Raw genomic sequence first — 26,040 nt, 5'->3', positions numbered from 1 at the left:
TCATTTAAATTTCCCGCCAGTATATATCGTCTTACTCGCGATTAAATTTTTCAACGATATTAATCAAACTAAATCGATAATTCTATTTAAATATATTTCTTTTTAATTATGGAAGTATATTTAAACCATTAAAGTAATTATTTAAATAATAATAATAATCATGAAAGATAGAAATAACATTCTTTGCTAAGGAAAAAAATTGTAAGTTAATATAATTATTAAATATATTAAATTTAATAAATTTATATATATATATATATATATATATATATATATATATATAAATTTATTTCATTGAAAATAATAGTAATTAAAGTTTTTTTTAAGCTCCTAGTAATAAAGTTATTAAGTTAATTGTAGGTATTCATAATACAAGATGGCGTCTGTTACCTATGACTAATTCTACATTAATGGTTGTTACCAAAGCAACGAATAAATATTAACAGAATAAACTACGAACCTCAACATGACTGCGATTGAAATATTTTCAAGTTCTATTTATTATAAATATAAAGCTAGAATATGTTCTTTAAGTTTTTTTATTGTGTTATTATTTGTTATAATGTCAATGATTACTCCATTGTTTTTAATGTTTAATGCAGGAGGTATTAATATTTAATGTCATTTTTATTTGAATATAATATCAACATTGAAAACAATATCATTATTAGTATATTTTTAGGATTTTGGATAAAAACAAAAATTCATTCAGAAATGCCAGATGTATCTTTTCAATATAAATATTTATTATTAATGGAGAGAGGCATAGAAATGGCTCCAATAATTTGTTCTACCTTTACTAGCTACAAAGAAAATAAGATTTCCGATGATTGTTTAATTATAAAGGTTTCTTTTAATAATATTTTTATAAATTCATATACAGTAGGTATTGGTTAATGAACATAATTTATTCAAAGACGATGTTTGCTAACTGATCTATTCATTAATCAATCAACCACAATACAATTCTATAAATCTAAGACATAGTACTTTCTCTTCTTATATATGTCCTGTGAACTGTTCAGTATCCAATTTGTTTGTACCTACTGTATCACATATTTATAATTATGATAGAATATATATTGTTTTTTGTTAAGGTACAAGAAATAGATACCAATAACGATGGGAAAAAAGATATATTAAAGTTTGAAGCACAATTTTATACAGATTCACCTATCAAGAATATTAAGCTCTTTTTATTTTTTGATTTTAAATTAAAGGTAAGATATTGGACATATATTTAATTATACATCAACATTTCTGATAAATATTATTTTATCTTCAATAGCAACTCTTCGAAAGCTCAATTCAATCATTTGCAATATTTGATCATATGTTGAACCAAGAAGAACAAAAGATTCATTTTATCGCAGATTTGGAATTGAAACAGAGAGGCATACTTCACAGCGATCATTTGTACGACATATATAATCATAGCATAGAATTAACAGACCGATCATTGTTGCAATTGGTATCTCAAAATGTTAATAAAAAATGTAAGCATAATATTTAATTTTTAATATTCAAAATTACAACTCTTTTTTCATGAATTTGTTTTATCTTTGAAATTGAATTATTTAGTTTCAGCTGAGATCACTAATAGCCATGTAATTACTCAATCAGGATTTTCCAAAGAAGATATGATAACGATTCAAGGGGAATTGCATTATAAAGATCATTTACTATATTATCAACCTAATTTGTGGGAAGAATTTAAATGGGCATGGATACAGTATATATCATGCTTTATTGTATTCGTTTATCTAATTAATTACATTTTAACATTCTTATTCTCTAATCGATATTTAAACTCGTATATTGTAGTGCCGTGGAAAACTAAATAATAAAACAAAAGAAAGATAACAATTTTTAATATTAAACACATAAATATATATTTTTATAATATATAAAAAAAAACAAAAACAAAATTATATTAATAACATTGTAAAAGTAACTGATTAATTTAAAAAAATAACCGTTTATAATTACTTATAATTATTTTTATATAAAATAAGTATTGCATATACAAAGAAATATATATGTGTATACATATCGCACGAGCGCACACATACACACATTATATATATGTATATATATATATATATATATATGTGTGTGTGTGCATGCATGCAATAATAAATAAATTTAAAAGAAGATTTACGTACACATACAAATAAAAAAAAATCAAATGAATGTATAGCAATAGATCAAATAGATATTTCAATTGTTTTTTCGTTGTTTACAGGGAAGGTGCGCTCGAAGCGGATCGATATTGGGGAGTCGCCGGTGTCAAGGCGTTTCTTTTGGCACGAAGCAGCATTACCGACTATGTCAACCCTTCCAAGCATTCATCCGTATCTCAACAAGGCCTCCTACTCTGTTCAATGAGGGTGGAGACTGCGCTGTATCACGTATGTCACATACATACATATATACATACGGCATACATCACAGTATCATTCCTAAACGTAGCGTTATTTACTACTCCGCATAATCTACATCTCTTATACTTTCTTTCTTCTTTCTTTTATTCTTTCTCTTTCTCTCTTTTACATAGGGAGAACAAAGTGAGTGAGTAAATAATTTCAAAGTTACAAAGAAGAGATGTTGTTTGATAAACTTCACCGGCGATTCGTTTGAAAAAATAGATTTTTAGTGACCAAGAAAATAGATACCAATTGTTACGCACATCATGTTCCACGAAGATAATATTAACAAAAACGGTAATTACTTATTTGGTATTTTTTTTATCTTAGAAATTAATTTTACTTTTATTGTATCTTAAAATAGATTTCTATTATTGTAGATTGATGTTCTCTAATTACCGTCTACACTTATCTTTGTTATTAATTAATTAAGCATGAGCCATTTTGTTAATTATATTTTATTATCAAATATTAATTGCCGACTAATTCTCGGATTTTAAATTACAATTTCTGACAGAATTTTGAATTGTTCTAATATTGTTTTAAAGATTTTTATTTTGTTGTGATATATTTTGTATTAGTTTAGATTTGTTTTTAGGTCCATTATCGGATAAGATATTTTAAATCAACGATAGATAGAGATAATAAATTTGAAGGATTTAAAGAAGAACGTGGTGACGCGCAAATCATGTCTACGAGATCGAAAGAAAAAGTAGTTGCTGCTTTTCGAAAATTATTTCGATCGTCGGAGAAGCTTACTGAACAGGAAGGTGGAAATGATGGTACAACTAATTCTCCTTCGAGACGATTACTCGGTCGTCATCATCATCATCATCGGCCTGATGCTGTTACACCGTCTGATGGTTCCATGCCTGAAAATCCAGGCACGAGTCATACCGCACATGGTAGTTGCTTTTTCAAAACAAAGAAATCATCCAGTTCTTCTCAGGTATCCATTTCAATTCAAATATAATATAAATATTTGAATTAGATGAAGATTAAGAGTTTTCTTAGGGTGCTAAAAATTTTTGTTTTATTTTGTTATACATATTTTAGTGTTTTACTTTTGTACAGCTAGTTCATATTATATTACAATTGTTAATTGAAGATTTAAAAATTAATTGAAAAAATGTATTATTTATTTGTTTATTAAATAATTTATTAATTAATACATTTTTTTAGGGTAACATGGGAATTCCTGAAAAAGGAGTAAGATTACGTCGTTTGATGAAAGAACTGAGCGAAATTCAAAGAACTCAACACCGCCGAGATGCAACTTTTACCGCAGAGCTTGTAAATGACAATCTTTTTGAGTGGCACGTGAGACTTCATAAAATCGATCCAGAAAGCGAGTTAGCTGCTGACATGCGAGAACTTGAGATACCTTATATACTTCTTCATGTAGTATTTCCAGAAAATTTTCCTTTCGCGCCACCATTTATGAGAGTTATCTCACCGAGAATCGAGAAAGGATTTGTCATGGAGGGTGGGGCTATTTGTATGGAACTTTTAACGCCTAGAGGATGGGCTAGTGCATATACTGTAGAAGCTGTTATCACACAGTTTGCCGCTAGTATCGTTAAAGGACAGGTGAGAAAATAATCTACGTATTACTTCAACACACACACACACACACACACACACCACACCACACCACACCACACCACACCATTACACATGTGTGCACTTAAACTTCCAATATATATTGATAAGATACATGGTATTATTCCATTTTGTTTCTTTTTATTTCATTAAATTTTTAAACACGTTGAAATTGATTGTATAATTTATTTGATACTATAATTATTTATATATAATTTTTTGATTGTGGTACATTTATTTTCACAACTTTCTTTCTAAATTTTTTATTATTCTGTACGTGTTAGTTTATTTTTATTATCTTTATAAATATATATTTTTTTGTTGAATATGTTAAATATAAATTGAATTTTTGTAGGGACGTGTTGCAAGAAAACCAAAGACCAACAAAGAATTTAATCGACGATCTGCAGAAGAATCATTTCGAAATCTCGTTAAAACGCATGAGAAATATGGTTGGGTTACGCCTCCTCTCGCGGAAGGCTGATCTTAATAATCCAGATCGGTCAATATCATCTTAATCATTTAGTCAATCCCCTTTGTCAACGTTCTTACGTTGAAATTATTATATTTATCTAATAATTCTTCTATGTTATATATACGAGTCGCAATTTTATGATTCTCCAGCTTAAATATTTTCAAAAAAATATTATGTAGGGAGATGAAGTTGACGAAATTTAGAGAAAAAGGATAATTTATATTCCTTTATTTATTTTTGGTTTAAAATAATAGAAAAAAAATATGTGATGTACAATTATTTATTTATTTATTTTTTTTAAAAAGGAGGATAGAAATTTGTTAATAGGGTGGTACATCTTTTGTAAATAACATTTAACATTAGCAAGAGAAATATCGTATATCGTTGTATTTAATTATTATCGTGCTGGATCATGATTGAAAAATCCATCTAGCGTTTTTTAATTATGATGTTTATCGTACGATAAAAGAATATACGCACTTATATACATTTATCGGATAATATATTATACATATATTTTCTCACACGAAATTAGAGGAAACGTACGATATTCTTCATGTATAAGTCGTATTAAATATTATCTCGTTTTTACATTTGAATTTCTCTATTTATGTGTATTAGTCATAAAGAATAATCGTACAAAATATTTAAAACAAAATATATATATATATAAATATATAAAAGAAAAAAAAAGAAAATAATATTTACGTATAATGTGTTATTCGTTGATATGTCTTTCGATTAAAATAATAATAATTGGTTTTTTTCCCTCTATCTATGTCGTTAGTAAGTAATCAGAGAGAAAAGTTTCTAATTCATTTTCTGCATAATTTCTCAATTTAAAACAATATTTATATTTAAATGAAATCTTTGAATTAAACATTTTTCATTTTCGATTTCTTCCAACATTTAAAAAGAATGTTATTAAGAAAGTATTATAAATGATAATATGTGTATTTATAGATTTTGTTGTTAATACTGCATCCATAGATTATAGAAAATTTTGTTATATATATGTGTACACATACATGTATATATATCTTTGAAAAAATTGTTTTCACTTCTTTAAAAATGAATAATAGTAAAAATGGTAGAATTTTTCGAGATATATTATATTGGTATCATTTTTTCAAGTAAACGTTTGGTTGGAACATGAAACGATTATATACGTATGTACAGTAATATATGTGCCAAAAAAAAAAAAATTTTCATAGAAAAATTCGATAAAATTGCCATTTTTGGAAATATACAATTATCACGTGCAATTTGTTATAATATAATAAAGAAGAACAAAAATTAAAAAAAGAATAAGAAATTAAATAAAAGACAAATATGAATGAATTATGAAGATTGCTAAATATATAAATTCTAATACGTACATTTAAAATAAAAAAATAATAATTCTCAATGCATTTTAAAGTAATATATAAAAAGAAAAGAAAATAACACATTTTATACAAGTTCATCTTTATCGTTATTTATCGTGGACGTCAGTTAACATTTACAAAAATGAATGTCAAAAATGTTATATTTACTATTATTAATGAAAAGAAAAGATAAAAAAAACCAACGATGTTAAAAAAAAACTTAATTTATTTTTAATTTGCTCTCAATTATGTATATTACAATGGAATTATATATTTTAAGATATAAGTAAAATATATAAAAGAAACAAAAAATAAGAAATATTTAAAAAATCGCGATTATGCATTCCTTTGATTATTTATACCAATTGTTTCATTCATATATATATATATATATATATATATATATATATATATATATATATATATATATATTATGAAATACATATTAAATATAATTAGAGAAACATAATTGACTTGTGAAGGCTGATTCATATAGTGTAATATTTACAATTGTTATTATTTAGTATATAAAGTCTATATATATATATATCTTAATTAATTACTACATAGTAAAAGAATAGATCATACAATTATTCTAATTGATTGTTATATGTACAATTATATGTATATGATCAAGCAAAAATGTATCATCTATTAAAATATTAAATATAGTAGATTGTCCGATAAGTTCATGCAGTTTTTAACGTTTATTTATTTAGAAAAAAAATCGCTTGAACTTATCGGAAAACTTAATATTATCATGGGTTATTAAAATCTATATGCAAAATATTTCAAAATACATTAAGTAATGTACAAGAAAGATTAATTTTGCATTTATAATTATACAAATTCGATATATTAAAACAATCGTCTCGCATTTATCATATCATACAATTTATATTCATTCAATTAATTCAATTTTTACTAGTTTTGCTTTGTTTTTTTTTCTAATTTTATATTAAATGCTTGGCCTCAAAAATATTTCTAAATTTTATGAACTTGGCAGTATTTCGAGAACATTATTATCATTCTATGTATAAATATATATACATATACATAAATAATTTTGTAGAAAAAATTTTTTGATAATTAATCGACTAATTGATTACAAAAATCTATTTATATAATATAACATTTTCACGATTTAACTTCATACATTCACTATCATTCATTCCAGTTCACACGTTATTAATTATTATGGCCAGAAGAGGAACTTTTATAAATATTCATTATTATATATTTCCAAAAGAATTATTGCTAATTTAGATCACTTTTTATTGTTCATAAATATACGCCTATGGTTGTATAAAACATCGTGTATAAAACATTACTCAAGTTCTCAATCATTTTTTTCTTGTACGCACAGGAAAAGTTTTGCGCAGAACATATTAAGATTATCTGCAATTTAATAAATAATTTTAATTTTAATATATATATATATAAAGACTAGTAATTTTTGAAATGAATTAAGCGAAAATACTTACGCGATGCCGATACTAGCCACGTTGGTTTGTTTTTCCAATGTATAAAAATCCAATATACAGGAATACCAGAAAATATAATAATTATTCCTACTCCTACTTCCCATGGTGATACGTAGCAAGGAAGAATAACCAAAAATGTACAAATGATGAAAAATATTACAGGTAATGCTATAGATACCTAAACAAATGAAAAAGACAAAACAAAAAGAAAAAAAATTAAAAGTAACACACACACACACAAACTCGTAAAATTGTATATCACTTTACGAATAATATCTGTTATAACAAGTGGTTACTTATATTAAATAAAACTATTTAAACGTTTTTACCTGGAGAATATCTTTAAAAAATAATAATAATTTATTACCAAACAAATTGTTGATAACAGAAAATGATAGATGATAGATATTTCCAGTTAGAAACATTGTAAATTTGATTAGAAAGAAAACTCAATAATTAGTTGTATATTGAAAATTAATTTATGAATGAATTAAAACAGGATATAGTAAATTAAAAAGAACAAAAATTAATTAATTAACTAATGAAATACCTTTATTGGCCTATGAAGATCAGGTCTTTTGTAACGCAGCCACAAGAGGCCAGATACTGAGAGCGTGGTGAACAGTGCTTCAACGAAGCTAACATAATTGATCAGTACATAGACATCCTCTATGATCAGAAGTGCCAGGGTGATAATGCTCTAGAAACGGAAATTACAGTTTAACGTTTAAATTGGGAGTTCGCGCTCAAGTGCAGAAAAATTATTCTCTTCTAATGTCTACAGGTGTCTTGCTTATCAATTGTTATCTTAATTTAATAATTGCTATCATTTATAATTAATTATCTCTCTGATATTAATTAACAATTTTTATTGTAATAGCATAAGATGAGAAAATTAAATGATAGAAATATTAATTAACAAGTAATGATATCAAATTGATTAAGGATTTAATATTGTATTAGTTTAAATATGCTCTTTGACTTGTATCAGTGTAGTATTGAAATGTTGGAGTTGACCTCTAGGTCATCCAGGTCAAATAACGTTCTCACAAACGAAGGAACAAAGACGAAAGGGATACTTCCGCTGTTTATTATTAAAGAGACGGTCAGCGACATGAAAGATCCAATTTATTACTCTCAATTAGCGTGCGCCGCAAAACAAGACGATAGTTTAAATCTCGAATATCTTACATGTTACTTACAAGTTATATTAATGGAATATTATTATTATTGTTGTTACTGTTATTATCATCATTCATTAATATTTTTTAATTTTCAGAAATAATAAAAATTAATGATATGGGTATTTTTTATATAACAATGGTATGAAATTATTTTTAAATTTTAATTGAAAAAAAGAATAAAAAAGAAAATACTTACCAGAAATATGAGGGAAGGCATTGGAGTTAGATTTTGCACATTAATTAATGCTATGGCAGCAGGCAAATGACCATTACGCGCACCAACGAAAAATAATCTTGAGGAAGCAAAAATCGCACCGTTCAATGCACCAAACGTCGAGCACGCTACGAAAAAGGGCATGATCCATGACATTACTCCTAATAATTTATTACCAAATGTCTGGAACGAACAAATAAAAATAATATTGAATGAATTAATTGATCGATAAATAATATTATACATAAATGTAAACAAACAAGAAACTTACAACAGCGACTGCATTAGATGCAAGTATCTCATCTTGTGTCAATACAACAAAATAAGCGACGTTTGCCAAAACATAAATCACTGTCACTAATGGGAGAGATATGCATATTGCTCGTGGAAGATTTCTGTAAATAATATTATTAGTAAATATATAAATAATATTGATTAAACATATGATTAATATCGTTGCGACGTGTTGCAACGTTTAAACAATATTTTCTAATATTGTTGTAAAAGAAAAATATTTTTTATGTATATATATATTTACTTGTATGGTTCTTTCAATTCTTCCGTAACAAAATTAAGGTAATTCCAACCAGAGTAAGAAAACAATCCTGAATAAATAGCAAGCGCAATATAACCAGGTTGCGTATTAGTTCCAGCCATTGGTTGACGAAAATTATCTGTATGACCGGTACAAAGCCACCAGAAACCAGCGACCATGATGATGATCAAAGCAAAGATTTTGGTACCAGTAAATATATCCTGGACCCTTGTCGCCCATTTAACATTGTAACAATTAATTGCAGTTAACAAGCCTAGGGATAATAAGAACAAAAAATATGATTTTTTGGTTACTGTTGAAATCCTTTAATTAAACTTATTACTGTTGCTGATAATGACGATAGTAATAATGTCATCATTTGCATAAAATTTATAATTTTATCTTACACGTAACAACTGCAGCAAGTAATCTTACAGCTTCGTAAGATGGTTCACAATCCGGCCAAGCAGGTTGTAAAATATATTGTGCAAATGTAAGAGCAGTTATAGCGTTTCCCGTTGGAACGAGAATAAATAATGCAACCCAAAGGTAAAGAAATGCTGGTAATGGCCCAAAAGCTTCGCTAATATAGGCGTAGTCACCACCAGATTTTGGTATCATCGTACCTGTAACAGAAAAGAAAAAAGAAAATAATTCTAATGTGATAAAAGAATGATATTTATACAATTAAATTTTTATCTCATAAAATGTGCGATTTTAAATGAAATGAAATGAAATTAAATGAAAAATAAAAAACGACAGATATGATTATTGTATTTGCTGAAATACTTAAAACGTTAGTCCGCATTATTTGAATTATAGCTACGGTTATTTCTTCATTAAACAAATAGGCCTATCATATCATTACAACGAATATTTCCTAGTTTTCTTTTTTACAAAATTGTTGAAAAGATTTTAAAACAAGATTGTTAAAGACAACAAAAAAAGAAAGAAATTTAAGATTTAAATTATTTAATTTTTTGATTTAAATTATTTTGATCTATAATTTATCACAGGGTTCGTTGATTTTTTGTTAACATCGTTCAAAACATATCAAAAAGATATAATAAATCTTCCGATTCAATATTTAAATATTGATTGAAATTTAAATTTGCAAAAAAACATATTTCTATATCTTATCTCTCTTAGCTAACATAACTGACATAAGATAGAATGATATGATCGACCTATATCGACATAAGACGAACAAGCGCCATTTATAAATTATTCGATTTATACATTTAAATAAATATATGTATACCTGGAAAATCTGCAATGAACTATTAATAAGAATAATTAATTTTATTTTATTTAAATATATAGACGATAATTATACAAAATATTATTATTGAATTATTATATTTTTTGTTAGTCAGTTACTGTAGATCGAAGTATTTCTTATTACTGTTTTTTTTTGTAGGAACTATAGGGTAGTCAAAAACCTGCAGTAAGATGATGCAAGAGTCTATGGTCTTTCGCTGATTAATATCCCATAACATAGGTAAGATAACCGATATAACTGTAACTTTTACCTTTGCAACTTTATCTTTGAAAGAGAAAAAATAATGTTCTTTAATTATTATATAAATAAAATTGTGAAAGATATTAGTTCGATTTAATTGAATCGAAATTTATATGATATCATTTAAACAAATCGATTTTATTGTTTTAGAATACGTGAAAATAACGAAGAATATTATTTTGAGTAAAGTATTATCTCTTTGATTATATTATAAATTGGAAGAAAAACTAGGTTTTTGAATAATTCAAAGCTATGAATATATATACATATATATCAAGGACTCTAAAGTTCATTGCAACAGACGTCAGATTCGCGTCATAGCAACGCGACTAGACTGCAATAGAGTCGATGTTTTCTTGCGGCCACGTGTAAATGGCTTAACTTAAACAATATGTGCGAGTTTTTAAAAGTAATATAAGATAAATAAATAAGAAAATAAATAATGTCATTAAATTAAATCATTAAACTCACCTAATTCTGCATAACAGAGAGCACCTATTAGTGAAAGTACACCAGAAAATATCCATACAATCAAAGCTTGCCCGACACTACCACTGTTGATAAGGACTCCTTTCGGTGAAACAAATATACCAGCACCAACGATTATACCAACGATAATAGCAACCCCATCGAGTAATCCCAATTCTTTTTTTAATTTCACACCACTGTCCTCGTTGTCATTATTTTCGGATATATTTTTTTTCGAAATCTGAAGCACGACCATTTGCCTCTCGGCTGGTGCTACCTTGTCCGGCATGTTCTTTTTCTTTTTAAAATATTTCTTTTCTAATTTTTTTTCTTTTAGTTATGTAAAATTTATTTGAAAAAATAATATGATGCAATATAATGGCGAATTGATCGAATTACGGGGTCTTCCAAGAACAACGTCGTTTCGTTACGACCCACTCAAAGGTTCGAATTCTTATGAACATACCTCTTCCCAAACATACGAACGAAATGAGCGCGTGTTCTTCGAACATGTGGTTCTACACCAGTTTTATAGTGGGGGAAAGTATAAGTGGGGGAAAACGACTATCTTCGGCCAACTTCAGCTAACTATATTAGTCATCGCTGAAACTTCCCTTCAAAAGGTAGAAACGTGTTTCTTTCTCACTACTTGTCAGTTACATTTCTTCTATTTGAAATATTGCACTAAGCACTCTCTCTTCTCTCTCTTTCTTTCTTATTTTCTTAATACGTTCATTAGATTATTTTCTGTGGAAATAAATATAGATACATCTCGATCGAAGTTCACACGTTTGTCGATAAAAAAGGAAGAAAGAGAACATATCGCTATCGTTTAATTTCGATTATATTCGTTTCTATCGTATATTTGTTTTTATATGATAACAAAAATAACTATCGACGATAAGATAAACATTGTTTAATTAACAAGAATATTAAATAAACAAAATTTAATTTAATTTTTGTTTTAATTTAGCAAACTAGTTACAAATAAAATTCTATCGATATTTTCCCGCGCCGAAATAGCAGATGATGCGGTATTCGAGTGTACCTGCATTCACGGTATTGATTTTCTCAGGACTTCCGGTGTCTACTTCTTAAGAAATATGTACCACGTATATTTACAAACATTTGATATTCATGTAGGAATAATTTTATTGGCACGAATGTAACTTGATAAACATTACAAATAGAATAGCGATTTATTTTAACGTCGAACAGAAAATGTATATTATTCGATAGAATTTAAAGAAAACCGAGCATAAATTTTGAACGCTGCGTAGCATTAAAAATAATACGATTGTATCGAACGTATGTATCACTTCCGGTAAGAAAGCATGGATCTTTCATTCATCTTTGTTCATCCCTCACGATGCACTTCACTTATTTATTTATTTATTTATATTTCACTAAAATTTCCATTGCACTAAACTAATTATTATTAATAAATAAAACTATATTTCTGTCTATTTTGAATCACTATAAACATTTCACCGTAAATATATTTATAGAGAGATTTAAATTTTTACAAAATTATTGTAAACATAATGTTTCTTTGACGATCATTCGAACGATAATTTTTTCTACGACGGAATAAATGCAAAGAATCGATAATAAGAAGGAACATCGTGATTTTCCGGTGTTTGCCCGGACGTGTCACGATTTATTGTGAATTTCTTCTGAATCTCGCGTGAAGCACATACGCTGAAGGGATTAGAAATACTGCGTGTTAAAACGCTTCAACGATAAAGTCTCTTCTTGGGGACACCCATTGCTGACATTGGTATAGAGACTTAATTTCATGATCGTCAATGTAAAATGTAATAATCATTGTTCAAATTTTGTATTCCTACGCTTATGCTTAGTAGTCTGTTACGAGGGCCCAGTGATGCACAACCTTTTATCTTTCTTCTGTCGATTAAACTTATCGTTGATTCTTTCTTATTTTTATTTCTTTTTTTATTCTTTTTTTATCCTTTTTTTATCCTTTTTTTAAGTAATTACTTTAAATTATTAATATTAATCATTTCACTGCAGTCTGTGTAAAAAATGTATTCAATTTTATTTAATATACTTGAGAATATCGAGTATCAAATCAGATTGCTTTATACGTTTTTTCTGAATTTTCTAATCTTATCGATCGTACAGCAAAATATAAACATAGACATTTATTGTTATAAAGCACATTTTTCGTTTATGATTTATAATTAATTTAACACGTCAATTGTCACGTTGTTAATTATCCGTTTGGTTTATCAATGGAAGCTATGTGTTCAATCATGACAACAGCTTTATATATTGTTTTTTATCTTTTATCTTTAAAAATTATGGCCTCTATGGCAAAATACATACAGTCAACATGTTAATAATATTCTTTTTTTTTTGTTTTATGTTAGATGATAAAAAAGAAAATGGTTGCAAACCACTGCATTGAGAACTTCCGTTACTCGTTTCTCCCCCTTTTATTCTTCCAGCGGCCGCAGGAGTATGCTTATTGTTAAAATTATTTTGTTTAATGCCAAAAGAGTCGATCCTCATAAAGCTTTTCATCTTATAAACAACGTTCTTAGGCTTTTGAAAAATGTCTATTTATAGATATTACAAAATAATTAAAAAACTATTTTTTTATATTTTATTTTATCTTTAACGTGACTAAAGTTCATTTGAATATTTTTTAACTTGTTTTGTTTCTAGTATTCTTCAGTGACCGTAAGATTATTGATTATTATTTGGCCTAATAGCAAATGAATTGACCATTGCAAAAAGTTTATCAGTAGATAGAAAAAATCCATAATTTTATTGCAAAATTATTTATTTGCAAGACAACATAGTAATTATTAAGAATAATTATTATCATTTTTTTTTTTATTAAACTTATATAAATTTGAATTATTTTATATATTTTTTTTATTGATTGGAATAATTGACCGTTCAACTAGAAATAAGAATATTAGTTAGTATAATATAGAGATTCTGGTTTGACTATGCAAAAAAATATTATCGCTGTTACAATTATGATAATGTGAAATATAATACACGAATGTGAGTTTAAGATAGACAACTAAAACGTAGCAAAATTTAGTAATGGCCTATTATTTACATTTCAAAAGTCTAGACACAAAGTTTACTTGTAACTTTTTATCTGATTAACTCTACACCAAATTTTATTTTGTGATCTTATGAAATTTGAAACTTAGAAAATTAGCTAATTAAGACTTGACTAAGTAAATCTTGTCATTTTAATATCATCTATATATTAAAAAAAAATATATATTTTTATTTATTTATTTTTAATACTAATAATTATTTAATGCGATATGCATTGATTGAAAAGTCAATTAAATTTATGAACATTCTTGTTCTGTAACAATGCAATAATTTAAACAATTTTTTTCTCAATGTTCGAGTGTATTTATATCATTTAATTACTTTTTAAAAAGTTGAAATTCAATTGTCAATTTAATTTGGTAAAGGTTAGTTTCAAGCTCAGACTGAAATACCGACCGATTTTCTAATAGAATTAGGTTTAGAATAAAAATAGCATTTCTAAATGAATCTTAGATAAATTCTAAACTGCATTTTTTAAATATCCACGAATTTAAGTAATATGAAAATAATGATAAAATGTATAATAATTTAAATTAGTTATAATCTTATCACGAGAAATTATTTTTAAATTAGGAAACATTTTAAAATATTCGATATGATTAAACACGTGGGAATTTTTCAATGATACAACGTTGATAGATTAAACTAATTTTAAAATAGAATGTATTAAGAAATATATTTGCGTAGATTTTCAATTTTAGGAAAGTTACCATGACATTCTGATTCAGATCCAAGCATGTGTTGTGTGTAAATGGAAAGACAAAGTAATTTAAAAAAAAAAGAGAAAAAGTAATAGGATTAAAACAACTCGTTTTCTGTGATCTGATTATTTATTATACAAAAATAGTTAGCTAATAATATTAAATATTGTAATATGTAAAAGTTGATTTCCTTGTACGAATTATCTGTGTCGATAACACATATTATCACACGGTATTATACACATATTAGATACGATATATACATTATATATTAATTATTTTATTTTATCTTATTAATTATTAACATTTATTTATTAATAACATTTTGTATATTTAACGAATTGTATAAAAAATACTTAAAATATTTTTTTAATTTTAAATAATATTTATTTTCGGGATCAATGATATGTGGCGTCATCTGCAGTATTATGAGCGAACAATCGCCATTGCATTACCGACTGCATCATTCCACCATTTTTAACTTACAAGCTTGTCAACTCGAATGGCTCGAAGTAAATATTATTTCGAGTCCTAATTTTTGTCAACAAAAATGAATAACATCGAAATAGAAGATTTTTATCATCACGATTTCACGACTGCTACAGAATGGGAAGTTTTTATTGCACGTTTGGAAGAAATTATGCACGAGTGGAAAGTGTCAGACAAAAGAAATGGTCCAGCTTTGAAATCCGGTGATTTTATTCATTCTCAGTGGAAAAATAATAGGGAAAACATTAATTTTGCAGGTACGTTTATTCTTGTGTATATTCTTTTATTTATTTTAAAGGTATGAACGTTTATTTGATGTATTGTCAACACAGTAAAATATTTCTTAACCTATTTTACGATATATATTTTCTTAACCTTTTTGACGATGCATATTTTCTTTTGTTAACTCTTTACATTGTACTTTTAGATGTTGAATTTACATTCAAACACTTCAGGCTTATATTAGAAAATGATGAAAGTAAGGAAAGTCCATTGGAAGATGATGATGAGAGAACCGAATGTCAGAAAGATATATTTGATTCATCGAATGATTTTGTTCGTATTGACCAAGAACATTTAGAAATAGCACCTTATTTTGGAGTCAGAGAATTTCTTGTTTTGGTTCCGGGAAAAAGACATTCTATTATAGAAGAGACACGTATGAAGATTTTATTAAGTTCCATTACAATTGCTGCTAATAATACGAATTGGTAATTGCATTAAAATCAATGTTCGACATACACTTCATAAACGTTATATTAATTTATTATAATATTTTAGCGAAGTACCTATCTTTGTGCAAGTGCAAGAACCATGGCAAAAAATGTATCTTGGTACAAGTGTTGGTAGAGGCAGTTCGGTTAACTTCGAGATGGTACATCTGAAGAAGATACCACCGCATTGTAAATATCTTACTGGTGAGTATACATTTCAAAGTCTTATTTAAATAATTATTGATAGTAAAATTGTATCCTTTGTTATAGCATTTTGGATTATTAAATTTATTTATACAAGTTTACTTTAAGCATATGCTATTATTTTACAGATGTAGATTATTTGCAGGTTTACTTGCCGTATTCAAACAGAAGATCACAGAAGGCTGTGGTGTGAGGTTAGATCCAGTATTAGTTTCAGTAAGATTTTCATATTTATTGAGGGATTGGACATGCAGTACTTGGACACAACAGCCTCCTGATTTTGATTTCATGCAAGGAGAGACGCTTGGTGTAGCTGAATTAGGAAAGCTTCCATTTGGAGCAACTTTTGATCCTATTGGGTAAGATACTCAGAGTCGTAGAAAATCTTTTTCTAACTTAATAGAAATAATCTATTACTGAATTTATTATACATTTAGAGAACTTCATTTGTATACCACCTGGCCTATAATGTCAGAGCACGTTGTAGTAGATAGCGAAGGATTCACTGACTTAGAACCACAGTTAGCACCAGAGTGGTCTGTTCAAGTTACAATGGTACCTTCGCCTGCTTGTTTGCTTGGAGATTATTTAACAGATTTTCTACATCTTTGTAATGATCAAAGAGGCATGGTTGATTTATTAGGTGATAACGCTATGTTTCTTGGCGACGATGAGAGCAATTTGAGTGCTGCATTTAGTATATTAAGTGAATCAAAAATTCCTACAATTTCTTCGGTCATCGGTAAAGGAAACACGAAGAAACCAAAGAATGTTGAAGGTCCTATTTCTGAAGAAATATTGTTACCTATATTGTATTTTCTTTTCCCCGATACTGAAGATAATCCTGTAAGTAAGAATTTATTTGATTCGAATATTTATCTTTGCCAAAGAATAATTAAACGAATTTCATTCAGAAAACACCATACGGAGATATGAGTATGTATTACGAAGAGGAACAGTGGAAAGGAGTGAAGACTTGTATAATTGACAGCTTGATATGGCGTCTTGCAGTCGTAGCCGCACATTGCACACATAATTTAGGAGGAGCCACAGCATTAGCTCAACTTTGGCACGAGTTCGTTATGGAAATAAGATTTCGTAGAGAATCGGATATACTTATACCAGGGTGAGTCATTTTATTGATTCTTCTAATAATTAGAAAAAAAAGAAAGAAAAAAAGAAGTATGATGGATTTTAATCTCTAACGCAATTTTTTTTTCAATGCGTTTTCTTAATTAATTGGACAATAACGCACTTAACTTTTCGGTGCACGTTTTATATCTATATTTAATATTCATTTAGATTAAAATATTATTTTGTTGTCGAATGCACTTCACCTAGTGATGCAGTCTCTCTTTGGGTATATAAATACGATCAGCGAATACTTATTTAAAATAAGATCATAGTTTGAACAAATCGATGAATAATTGTTTAACTCCATGGTACTTTATATTACAAGTACCAAAGTTACACAATTTATAAAAAATGATCGATACGATAATTTAAACAATAGTTATCATTCGATTCGATCTAGCTTATTACTAACTTAGTCTAATAACGAGTACATTGTTGTACATTGATGCATCAAATCATTGCATCTGATCAAATAGACTGATTGAACACACGGTTTGTTAAAACCGATGATCATACTGGCATCAGGCCGCTTCTCGTTGTTGGATTACGTGTCATGTATATATCCATGTCGTGATCGGTCCAATTATTTTCATCATAATTATTCAATGTATGCGTGGAGTCAGCTAAACTGTACCGACTGCCAGGCCTTGGCGGATTTTGTTCCAAAGTACGATTACGTGATCTTGGTCGTTGTCTTCTAGAGGAGGCATGAGGTGGCATATGATTATTCGTGTAATTACTTCGCGACATTCTATCCGAACCTGCTGCTAACGATTGACGTGACTGACGTAATTCTATAATCGGAAAGTTACCCGTTAATTATATTTATTAATACAACTTTATAGTTCTATTTCTTTTAATTTTTTTAATTTAATTTTTTTTTTTTTTAATAAATACCTGGTCTAGAATTTACGAGATTAGATCCTAAAGTAGTGTTAGCAAAATATCGCGTTGAGTTATTAGAAAAACTGTGTTGCGATTGTCCATCAGCAACGGAACGTGTAGATATTTTACCACCATAGTGAACTGTTTGAGAACGAACATCGTCAATACAAGAAGCTCTGGTAATTGAACCTAAGGATTAGAGAAAACAAATGTATTAATTTTAAATTGTTTAATAGATTTCAGGTATAGCTAGAATATTCATACCTTGTCGATCTACTGGAAAAATTCTAGGTCTCGGTATACTTCTGTTACTATAAGCTGATACTTGATCCCATTCCTTTTGAGGATTGTAAGCACTTAAGGTTGCCATAGAAGAAAGAGGTCCTCCTGGGCTTGGCGTTGGGCCACCAGTTGAGCAACAATTAACCGGCAATCCTGCTATAGGTCCACCCATGTTAGTTTGATCAATACTATGAAGCGTGTGAAGTTTACGAGCTCTTCTTCTGTTGGCTACCACGAAAATTATCACCGCAACTACTATAGTTGCACATATGGCTGCACTAGCAGCTATAGTAATTTTGTCCATATTAGAAGTCGGCGAATTTTCTGTTCTAACTTCTCTGCATTGTTGATAGGGTACATTTGCTGGCATTAGGTTGGTTTCTTCCAATGAAACGACACATACTATGATACATTCCTGTAGAAATGAAATTAATCATTAATTTATCTTTTTATTTGTTTTCTTTTCATTTAATTCAAAGTATTTATTATACCTGATATGGTACGTTTTTTATTTTAAATTCACGCTCGCTAGCATCAAGAGGTGGAGCTTGTTCAAAACTATCGTCTCCAAATAATCGATAGATCACACGAAATCCTAAACTCTTAGGTGCTTTCGTGTCCCAATAGATGATCACTGAGTTATCTTGTCTAAGAACATCCTTCACTATGATATCTCTATCGTTTGATTTAGCTTTGTAAAGAGGAGAACCAAGAACCAAAGGAGGTCTTGGTTGATGCTGTTGAGGTTGATCCTGAACATATTTAGGTGGACTTAACGTAGTTCTCATTATAACCACATTTCCTGTTCGAGCTGCAGTTGGTCTGTTAGTCGTCGAAGTAAACATAGTCGAAGTTTGAGGTGCTTCGGTTGTTTTTCTAAATTCTGTAGTTGAAAATATCGTCGTTGTCGAAGGTGTTATAGTCGATGTAGTAGTAGTAGTAGTAGTAGTAGTAGTAGTCGTTTGGGTGGGAATCTGTGGTCTTATCGTTGAATGATGCGTAGCAACACCTAGATTATCACTTGGCCCAGTTGGTTCTCTCGTATCAACACTTTCAACAGTGCCGATTCCAATAATTTCTGGTGTTCTTTCACATGTCATATCTAGGATGATTATCGTCGAGTTAGCAAGATATCTTTTTTAAAATAATTGTTAAGATTTAATTATCTTACCGTTTATATCAATGTTGTAAAAATTTTTATCTTGTAATCTCTGAGGGCTACCACAAAATGGTGGTTTACGTTCACGACTAGTTACTTGAAGATCCCTAGTTTTGATCCAATCGACGATCCAACGTAATTTGCAATCGCACACAAGAAATCTTCCTCCTAAGCTCAGTCCTCTGAGAGTACCATTCAGTCTAGCCAATGCACGTTCTGGTACAGTGGACAAAGGATTTCCATCGATAGCGAGAAGCGTTACAGATGGATTACCTTGAAAAGCATTCACTGGTAACTCTGTTATTAGATTGAATCCGATGTCTAGAACCTATTGAAACAAATAAATTAATAAAATCATTATTAAAATAAGATCTAAATTTTATCATTTATAAATTTTCATACCCTAAGATCATGGATACTGTTGATTGCAGCAGTTGGAAAATCAGAAATGAGATTGTTTAACAAACTCAAAGAACTCAGAGTATTCCTGACGCCATAGAAAGCATTTGGTCCAATAGCTTGAATCAAGTTTCTTTCAAGATTGAGCCCAGTCAACGAGTCTAATCCTTCGAAAGCTTTGATACCAGCAGAGCCAGGTAATTCCTCTATACTATTTTGAGATAGATCCAGAAAAGCCAAAGCTTTGAGACCTCTTAATGCTTCTGGTACTTTCTTTTGTTTTGTACCTTTAAGATTAAGATTTTTCAAGGTTGCTTCCAAACCTTTAAAGGCTTCTGACGAGAGAGCGACTTCATTGTCAGACAATTTTAAAGTAACCAGTTTTAATCCTGCAAAGGCATCATCAGGAACTTTAGTAATCTTATTCATCGATAGATCCAACACTGTTAGATTCTTTAGAGTCTTTAATGTTTCGATAGGTAACTCTTTCAACTCGTTATCTTTCAAATTAAGACTCTTCAATGTATTTTCTTGGCCCATGAATGCCTCAGTTTCAATCATTGATATACGACAGCCTGATAATTGTATATTATTGATTCTTAACGCTGAAAGAGATTCATTTTTCAAAGTACCAATGGTACTATTATTAATATAAAAGAGATCAACTGTAATTTTTGAAGCATATCGCTTCATAGCCGATAATAGTTGACCATAATCAACTATATCGCATTGTACCGATAACTCTCTAGCAAGATTGTAATCGCAGATGCAAGAGTTTTCTAGTTCAGCAACGCTTTGTGCCCATGGACAAGCTGAGGTTGCATCAACTATGCATATCGTGCCTGCTAATAGCAGTAGTAACGTCTTGATCATCAGTGTATCTGTAAAGAAAAAGAAAAATATAACTTAATTAATCGTTGCAAATTATTATCTATTATTTTATAACAAATTTTATAGAATAAAATAATTTATGTTCATTTTGACTATATACAGTGTTAGTAGATATCAAAAAGTCTAGCCATTTAAATCATTGAGTAAACGTTTTTGTAGATACATCGTTTAAATCATTGACTGGATTTTATTTTGTAGACACATCGTTTGAATCATTGATTAAATTTTTTTAATAGATCCCAAAAGAAGGGATATTTTACATAACACGTTCGAGGAATTATAAAATCGTAAGAAAAATTCGATGTTAGATCACCGCAAGTTGGTAAGACGTTTTAGGAAAATCATCGAAGCCGATGAAAACTGGACTCGTGTAGTCTTGAAAGGCTTGAACACAGTCCATAGGGCATAGACCGAACCCGTTACGAGTCAATGGCCGGAGTATATACGTGTCCTCAGTTCAATCTTCCTATCGATAGCACACAGATAATCGTAGAAATTTTTTTACTTCTTCTCTCATTGCGTCATTGAATAAAAATTCTATAATCATTTAAATATTGCACCGAAATATAAATAATTAAACGATTGACAAATAATTATACAGAACATTTGATATTAATGTTTATTTTATTTCGACATAAACCAAGGTGAAAGTCATTGAAATTGAATCTTTTTTTTTTTCGTTTTGGTATATGATCGCGTTTAAATCATTTATAGTAATTAGAAGGTTCGAAGATTTTCTTAGGACAGTTTCACTATCTCTTACCATTCTCACGTCTTCTATCTTTTTTTCTTTATGTTACATAGAAGTTAAAAGAAATAGAAAAAGAATAAAACAAAACAAAAAATACTAGAGATCTAATTTCAGTCCTCCATCGTGTGTTTCTTTCTTCTTTTCAAGTCAGTTATTGCGCTATCAAGCAATGCAACGCAACGCAACGCAACACAATTTCAAGATTCGTGCTTACGTATATGGGGAGAAACAGAACGTTTCTTCGTTACTGAAAATCATTACAGCGTGTAAGGATCGCTCGTAATACCAGCTACTTCTGGATTTCTGCTTTTATGCACTTTGCCGATCTAGTTCTATCCTTTTCGTTTATTTTATTCTTTTTTTCTTTTTTAAATTCCTTTTAAACGATCATCTCATTTTTCTTACCACAATTAATTGTTGATATTGCAAACTATTAGATTAAAAGTAATTAATTAATTGATTAATTGAAAAATATTATATTTTATCTTTATTTAAAAACAAAAATAAACAAAAATAATATATCATAAGTATCATAGCAAATGTATGATAAATTTAAATATTATAGTTAAATAATATCAAATATATAAATATAATAAGATAAAATAAAATATAATAAGTTAAATAATAAATAATTAGTGAATTAAGTTTCGGAATTTTGGTTAGAGAGGAAGGGAAGGGAAAGGGGCTTGACAAAAGAAAACTAAATTCACATGGAAAAGTAAAAAGAAGAAGAAATTGTCTTTTGTGAGAGAATAATTTAAATTAGGCATATAACTTCCCGTTTCTAGCGCGATGGACTTAGGTGATAGCTTTTAACCTGCTTTCGGGTAGAACAATTCCTAAACACAGTAAGTCACCTACATTAAGCTCGAGCGTGTGCACATTCTTTGCATTCGTGCACAATGAATGGAGCTATTTGCAAAACCTTTCACTCGTGCTTCACTTACGGAAGAAGAACGACAATCTTGTTCCATTTATCTTCTTGAAATCATTATCATCATCATCTCACTAATTATTTCATATATTTATTTATTGATCTTTTTTTTTTTTAATAATAAATAAAATAATTATAGTAAAGAAAGAGAGAACAAAATTAAAGAATTTTGTATCCAAATGTTAGACATTCTTGGGTGATTACGTCAAAAAAAAAGAATTTTATTATTCACCTAAAAGGTCGTAGTTATATAAATTCAAGGTAAACTCGTGTCCCCCGATCGTAGAAATATTTTTCATTGTGGTTTATAGATCGATAAAATATTTTTTTTCTATCTTCCTTTTTTTTACTCAATTCAAAATTCGACAACGAAAAAGAAATAAATCAAATCAAATAGAAATTTATTTGTTAATCATTTAGAAAATATGATAATGTGTCATTATAGCATCGTTAGTATTTATTTAAGAATTTCTCAAGAAGTTGATATTTGAAAAATGGTTACTTTATATATATATAAATATATATCGGTTTGAACCTTCTTTCGTAGAATCAAAATAGACGGAACACAACTGGTTATATTAATTAATTACTTAAATCAAGCACCGTTGCAATACGGATCTTGGAATACTTGTTAACGAGAGCAGAATAAAAGTTAACTTAAATATAACCGTAGACATATATTATAATCGACTCATTTTAAATGAATTATATATATACATACATACATACATACTTAAATAAATCCGAATTTAATTATTATTCTCATTCGATATTATATTCTAATTTTTAGGAAATAAAAACAAAAAGGTAGATATAGTAATAACAATGAATAATTTTTTTTTCTTGGGTTTTTTTTTATAAATTAATTTTTTTTTATCGAAACCGGATTGTAGTGCATTAATAATGAATTATTATGATCTTAATTTGTTACGCTCGTTAACATCAAACCAATAGTGTTAAATATTATCAGAGTATGACTAGGTTGAAGCTTTCTAAAGGTTTTTTTTTTTAAATCTTAGTGTCAGTGACCTTGGAAGTGAATAAAAAGATTATTATATATATATATATATTTATTAAAATTAGAGAAAAGAGAAAAAATATATTACATGTCTACTTATCAGCATACTAATTTCGTATTAATAATAATAGAGGGGACAAATAATGAATTAAACGAATGAAATAAATAACATAGTAAGAATCTTTCAAGTGTTACATCATTTTCCGCACGAGATCGTTAAAGTAATGTCGATCATAAAACCGTAAAATAAGAGATGATCTTATTACATTAAATGTTATTGAACTTTCAGTATATCATAAACATATATATTTATTTTTTATTTTATTTTACATCAAAAACATAATAATTATAATTGTTTATTAAATTATCTATATTTTCTTATCTTCGTGGACGCGTTTTTTTATATTTTATTTTTCGTTAAATATAATAATAATGTTAATGATAATGATAATATAAATATATATATATATATATAAAGGATTAGAATCATGCATGAATGCATGTACAAATTAAGAAACAGTATATTATGCATAATAATCAAAGGTATCATTAGTTTCATCCCATCTAACGTAAAACGAGGTATTAGACTGTGAAATAAATCATAAGGATCCTTGAACGATTCATTTTCATTTATCTTACCATTAACCTTGTACGTTTATATTTTCTAATCATTAGAAAACGAGTCAAAAGATAAAAAATAAAAAGAATAATATCATTGATCAATGATGATATTATCAATCTTATTAGAAACACATCGAATAAAATATAAAAAAAAAAATAATAATAAATAGAGAAAGATAATAAAGAAATAAGAGATCAGTGAAAGTGATGAAAACATAGAGATTCAAATGATTTCTCTCTTATTTAGGATAATTTCTCTGATTGAGAATGATTATAAGTATAATCCACATAAAATTTACAATTATAAGATATTTAGGATTTCCTATAGTTTGGAGAATTATAGGTAGATTGAAATATATATATATATATATATATATATGATACACGTGCATGGGGTGCAACTAAACTTGCTTAGGAATCTAAGCCTTTCACTTTCGTTCTCTTTTGACTCTTCGTCTCTCTTTTTCTCTTTCTCTCATATTTTTTTTCTCCCTTCTTTCTTTCAAACGCAAGATCGAAATGTATGATAAAGATTTTCTATTGGGTATGTACTTAGTGTATATTAGAATGTGTTTGATACACTGGTCAGATTAACTCGGACTTGTACTTTAATAGTATTTATCTTTCACTTTAAATCGATTCTTTGCATGGTTCTCACGCTATATTCTCCTTTTTTTTTTATATTTTTAAATTTATTTTGAAGGGTCTAGTACTTATACTTACTGCACGACCAATAGCATTTATCTTTTACTAGTAATTAATCCTTGTCTATAGTTCAATATAGTTTTATTTCTTTTTTTTATTCGTTGATTCATTCAATCATTGTAGAATTTTTTTTATTTTTTTTCTTTTTTCTGAAGGACCCAAAATATGCACACTTTTATTCACGTTTCATTCGAACAATATTAATTCGTTGATGTTTTTTCATTTTTATTTTTTTTTAATTTTCATTTTATTTTATTTTATTTTTTATATTTATTATTAGCATTTATTATTATTAGCGTTTTATTTGAATAATTGAATTTGTTGATTTAAATAATTAAAAGAAAAACTATAAATAGTTGTGTTGAAATATTCCAAGTGTCCGTTTATGTTTAATTAAAATAAACACGTAGAAGAGAGAGAGAGAGAGAAGAAATAGTTGAAATAATTGAAATTATTGTAAGATCAATGCGAGACCAGTTTGTTAAAGAATATGATGTTACCAAAGTGTGTTGGTGAATCCTTGCGTTGGTTGCGTAAATTCTCTCTTACGTGTACCATTCATCTCAAATGTTATATACGAGAAAGTGGAAAACATTTCTCGACTCGAATCGAATTTTTAAATACTTTTTTTTTCACAATCCCACTCGAGGAATTGCTTTTATGCATTTGCATTTTATCTAACTTCCTGATTGTTGTTTTTTTTTTATTTATCATTGAATTGTAATTTCTTATTTTTTTTTTTAAATTTAATTTTGTCATTTAAATTTCCGAC

At 28.0% G+C, this 26,040-nt stretch overlaps 5 protein-coding genes across 7 annotated transcripts in view; 3 read left to right on the top strand and 2 right to left on the bottom strand.

Annotated features, from left to right (window-relative positions):
• The first annotated feature begins 62 nt into the window (after positions 1-62).
• On the top strand, positions 63-2,603 carry LOC107069138 (transmembrane protein 231-like). Its single transcript, XM_089172163.1, is given in 10 exon segments — positions 63-201; positions 351-605; positions 683-846; positions 1,098-1,220; positions 1,289-1,496; positions 1,582-1,732; position 1,825; positions 2,246-2,308; positions 2,311-2,468; positions 2,558-2,603. Coding segments are annotated over 8 exon segments (927 nt in total). The 5' UTR covers positions 63-201; positions 351-466; the 3' UTR covers positions 2,389-2,468; positions 2,558-2,603.
• LOC107069139 (ubiquitin-conjugating enzyme E2Q-like protein 1) lies at positions 2,475-6,206 on the top strand. 2 transcript variants are annotated; one of them, XM_015326171.2, is made up of 4 exons: positions 2,475-2,723; positions 3,025-3,375; positions 3,609-4,016; positions 4,384-6,206. In XM_015326171.2, the coding sequence occupies exons 2-4, from the start codon at positions 3,115-3,117 to the stop codon at positions 4,510-4,512; spliced, it is 798 nt and encodes a 265-aa protein (XP_015181657.1). In that variant the 5' UTR covers positions 2,475-2,723; positions 3,025-3,114; the 3' UTR covers positions 4,513-6,206. The 2 variants fall into 2 exon arrangements, with proteins under 2 accessions (XP_015181657.1, XP_089028288.1); XM_089172162.1 differs by having other exon boundaries at positions 3,013-3,375.
• A 102-nt stretch (positions 6,207-6,308) lies between these two features.
• Positions 6,309-13,322, bottom strand: mnd (L-type amino acid transporter minidiscs). Its single transcript, XM_015326106.2, has 9 exons — positions 12,326-13,322; positions 11,281-12,024; positions 9,695-9,913; positions 9,291-9,561; positions 9,024-9,147; positions 8,735-8,935; positions 7,905-8,054; positions 7,355-7,532; positions 6,309-7,268 (listed from the first exon to the last, which is right to left on the bottom strand). Exons 2-9 carry the CDS (start codon positions 11,564-11,566, stop codon positions 7,210-7,212), a joined length of 1,488 nt encoding a protein of 495 aa, XP_015181592.1. The 5' UTR covers positions 11,567-12,024; positions 12,326-13,322; the 3' UTR covers positions 6,309-7,209.
• Positions 13,323-15,524: 2,202 nt separating this feature from the next.
• The window catches only part of Rab3GAP1 (RAB3 GTPase activating protein subunit 1), a 25,098-nt gene continuing 14,582 nt past the window's right edge, over positions 15,525-26,040 (top strand). The window contains exons 1-6 of one of the 2 annotated variants that reach the window (XM_015326102.2): positions 15,525-15,829; positions 16,000-16,282; positions 16,353-16,489; positions 16,635-16,848; positions 16,927-17,335; positions 17,404-17,615. In XM_015326102.2, coding sequence (XP_015181588.1) covers positions 15,634-15,829; positions 16,000-16,282; positions 16,353-16,489; positions 16,635-16,848; positions 16,927-17,335; positions 17,404-17,615 — 1,451 coding nt within the window. In that variant the 5' untranslated portion in view covers positions 15,525-15,633. The remainder of the gene's footprint in view (positions 15,830-15,999; positions 16,283-16,352; positions 16,490-16,634; positions 16,849-16,926; positions 17,336-17,403; positions 17,616-26,040) is intronic. The other variant, XM_015326101.2, reaches the window with a different exon arrangement.
• haf (leucine-rich repeat and fibronectin type-III domain-containing protein hattifattener) overlaps positions 17,626-26,040 on the bottom strand; it is a 20,103-nt gene continuing 11,688 nt past the window's right edge. The window contains exons 2-7 of the mRNA XM_015326103.2: positions 20,352-21,229; positions 19,962-20,277; positions 19,282-19,892; positions 18,773-19,205; positions 18,521-18,697; positions 17,626-18,417 (exon numbers count right to left, since the gene is read on the bottom strand). Coding sequence (XP_015181589.1) covers positions 18,134-18,417; positions 18,521-18,697; positions 18,773-19,205; positions 19,282-19,892; positions 19,962-20,277; positions 20,352-21,229 — 2,699 coding nt within the window. The 3' untranslated portion in view covers positions 17,626-18,133. The remainder of the gene's footprint in view (positions 18,418-18,520; positions 18,698-18,772; positions 19,206-19,281; positions 19,893-19,961; positions 20,278-20,351; positions 21,230-26,040) is intronic.

This window comes from Polistes dominula, unplaced genomic scaffold, assembly GCF_049000335.1.
Source record: "Polistes dominula isolate Pdom_NZ unplaced genomic scaffold, Pdom_raw_medaka contig_73, whole genome shotgun sequence".
Taxonomy (NCBI): domain Eukaryota; kingdom Metazoa; phylum Arthropoda; class Insecta; order Hymenoptera; family Vespidae; genus Polistes; species Polistes dominula.
The sequence above is the reverse complement of the archived record's forward strand: the minus strand, read 5'-3'. Positions and strand labels throughout refer to the sequence as shown.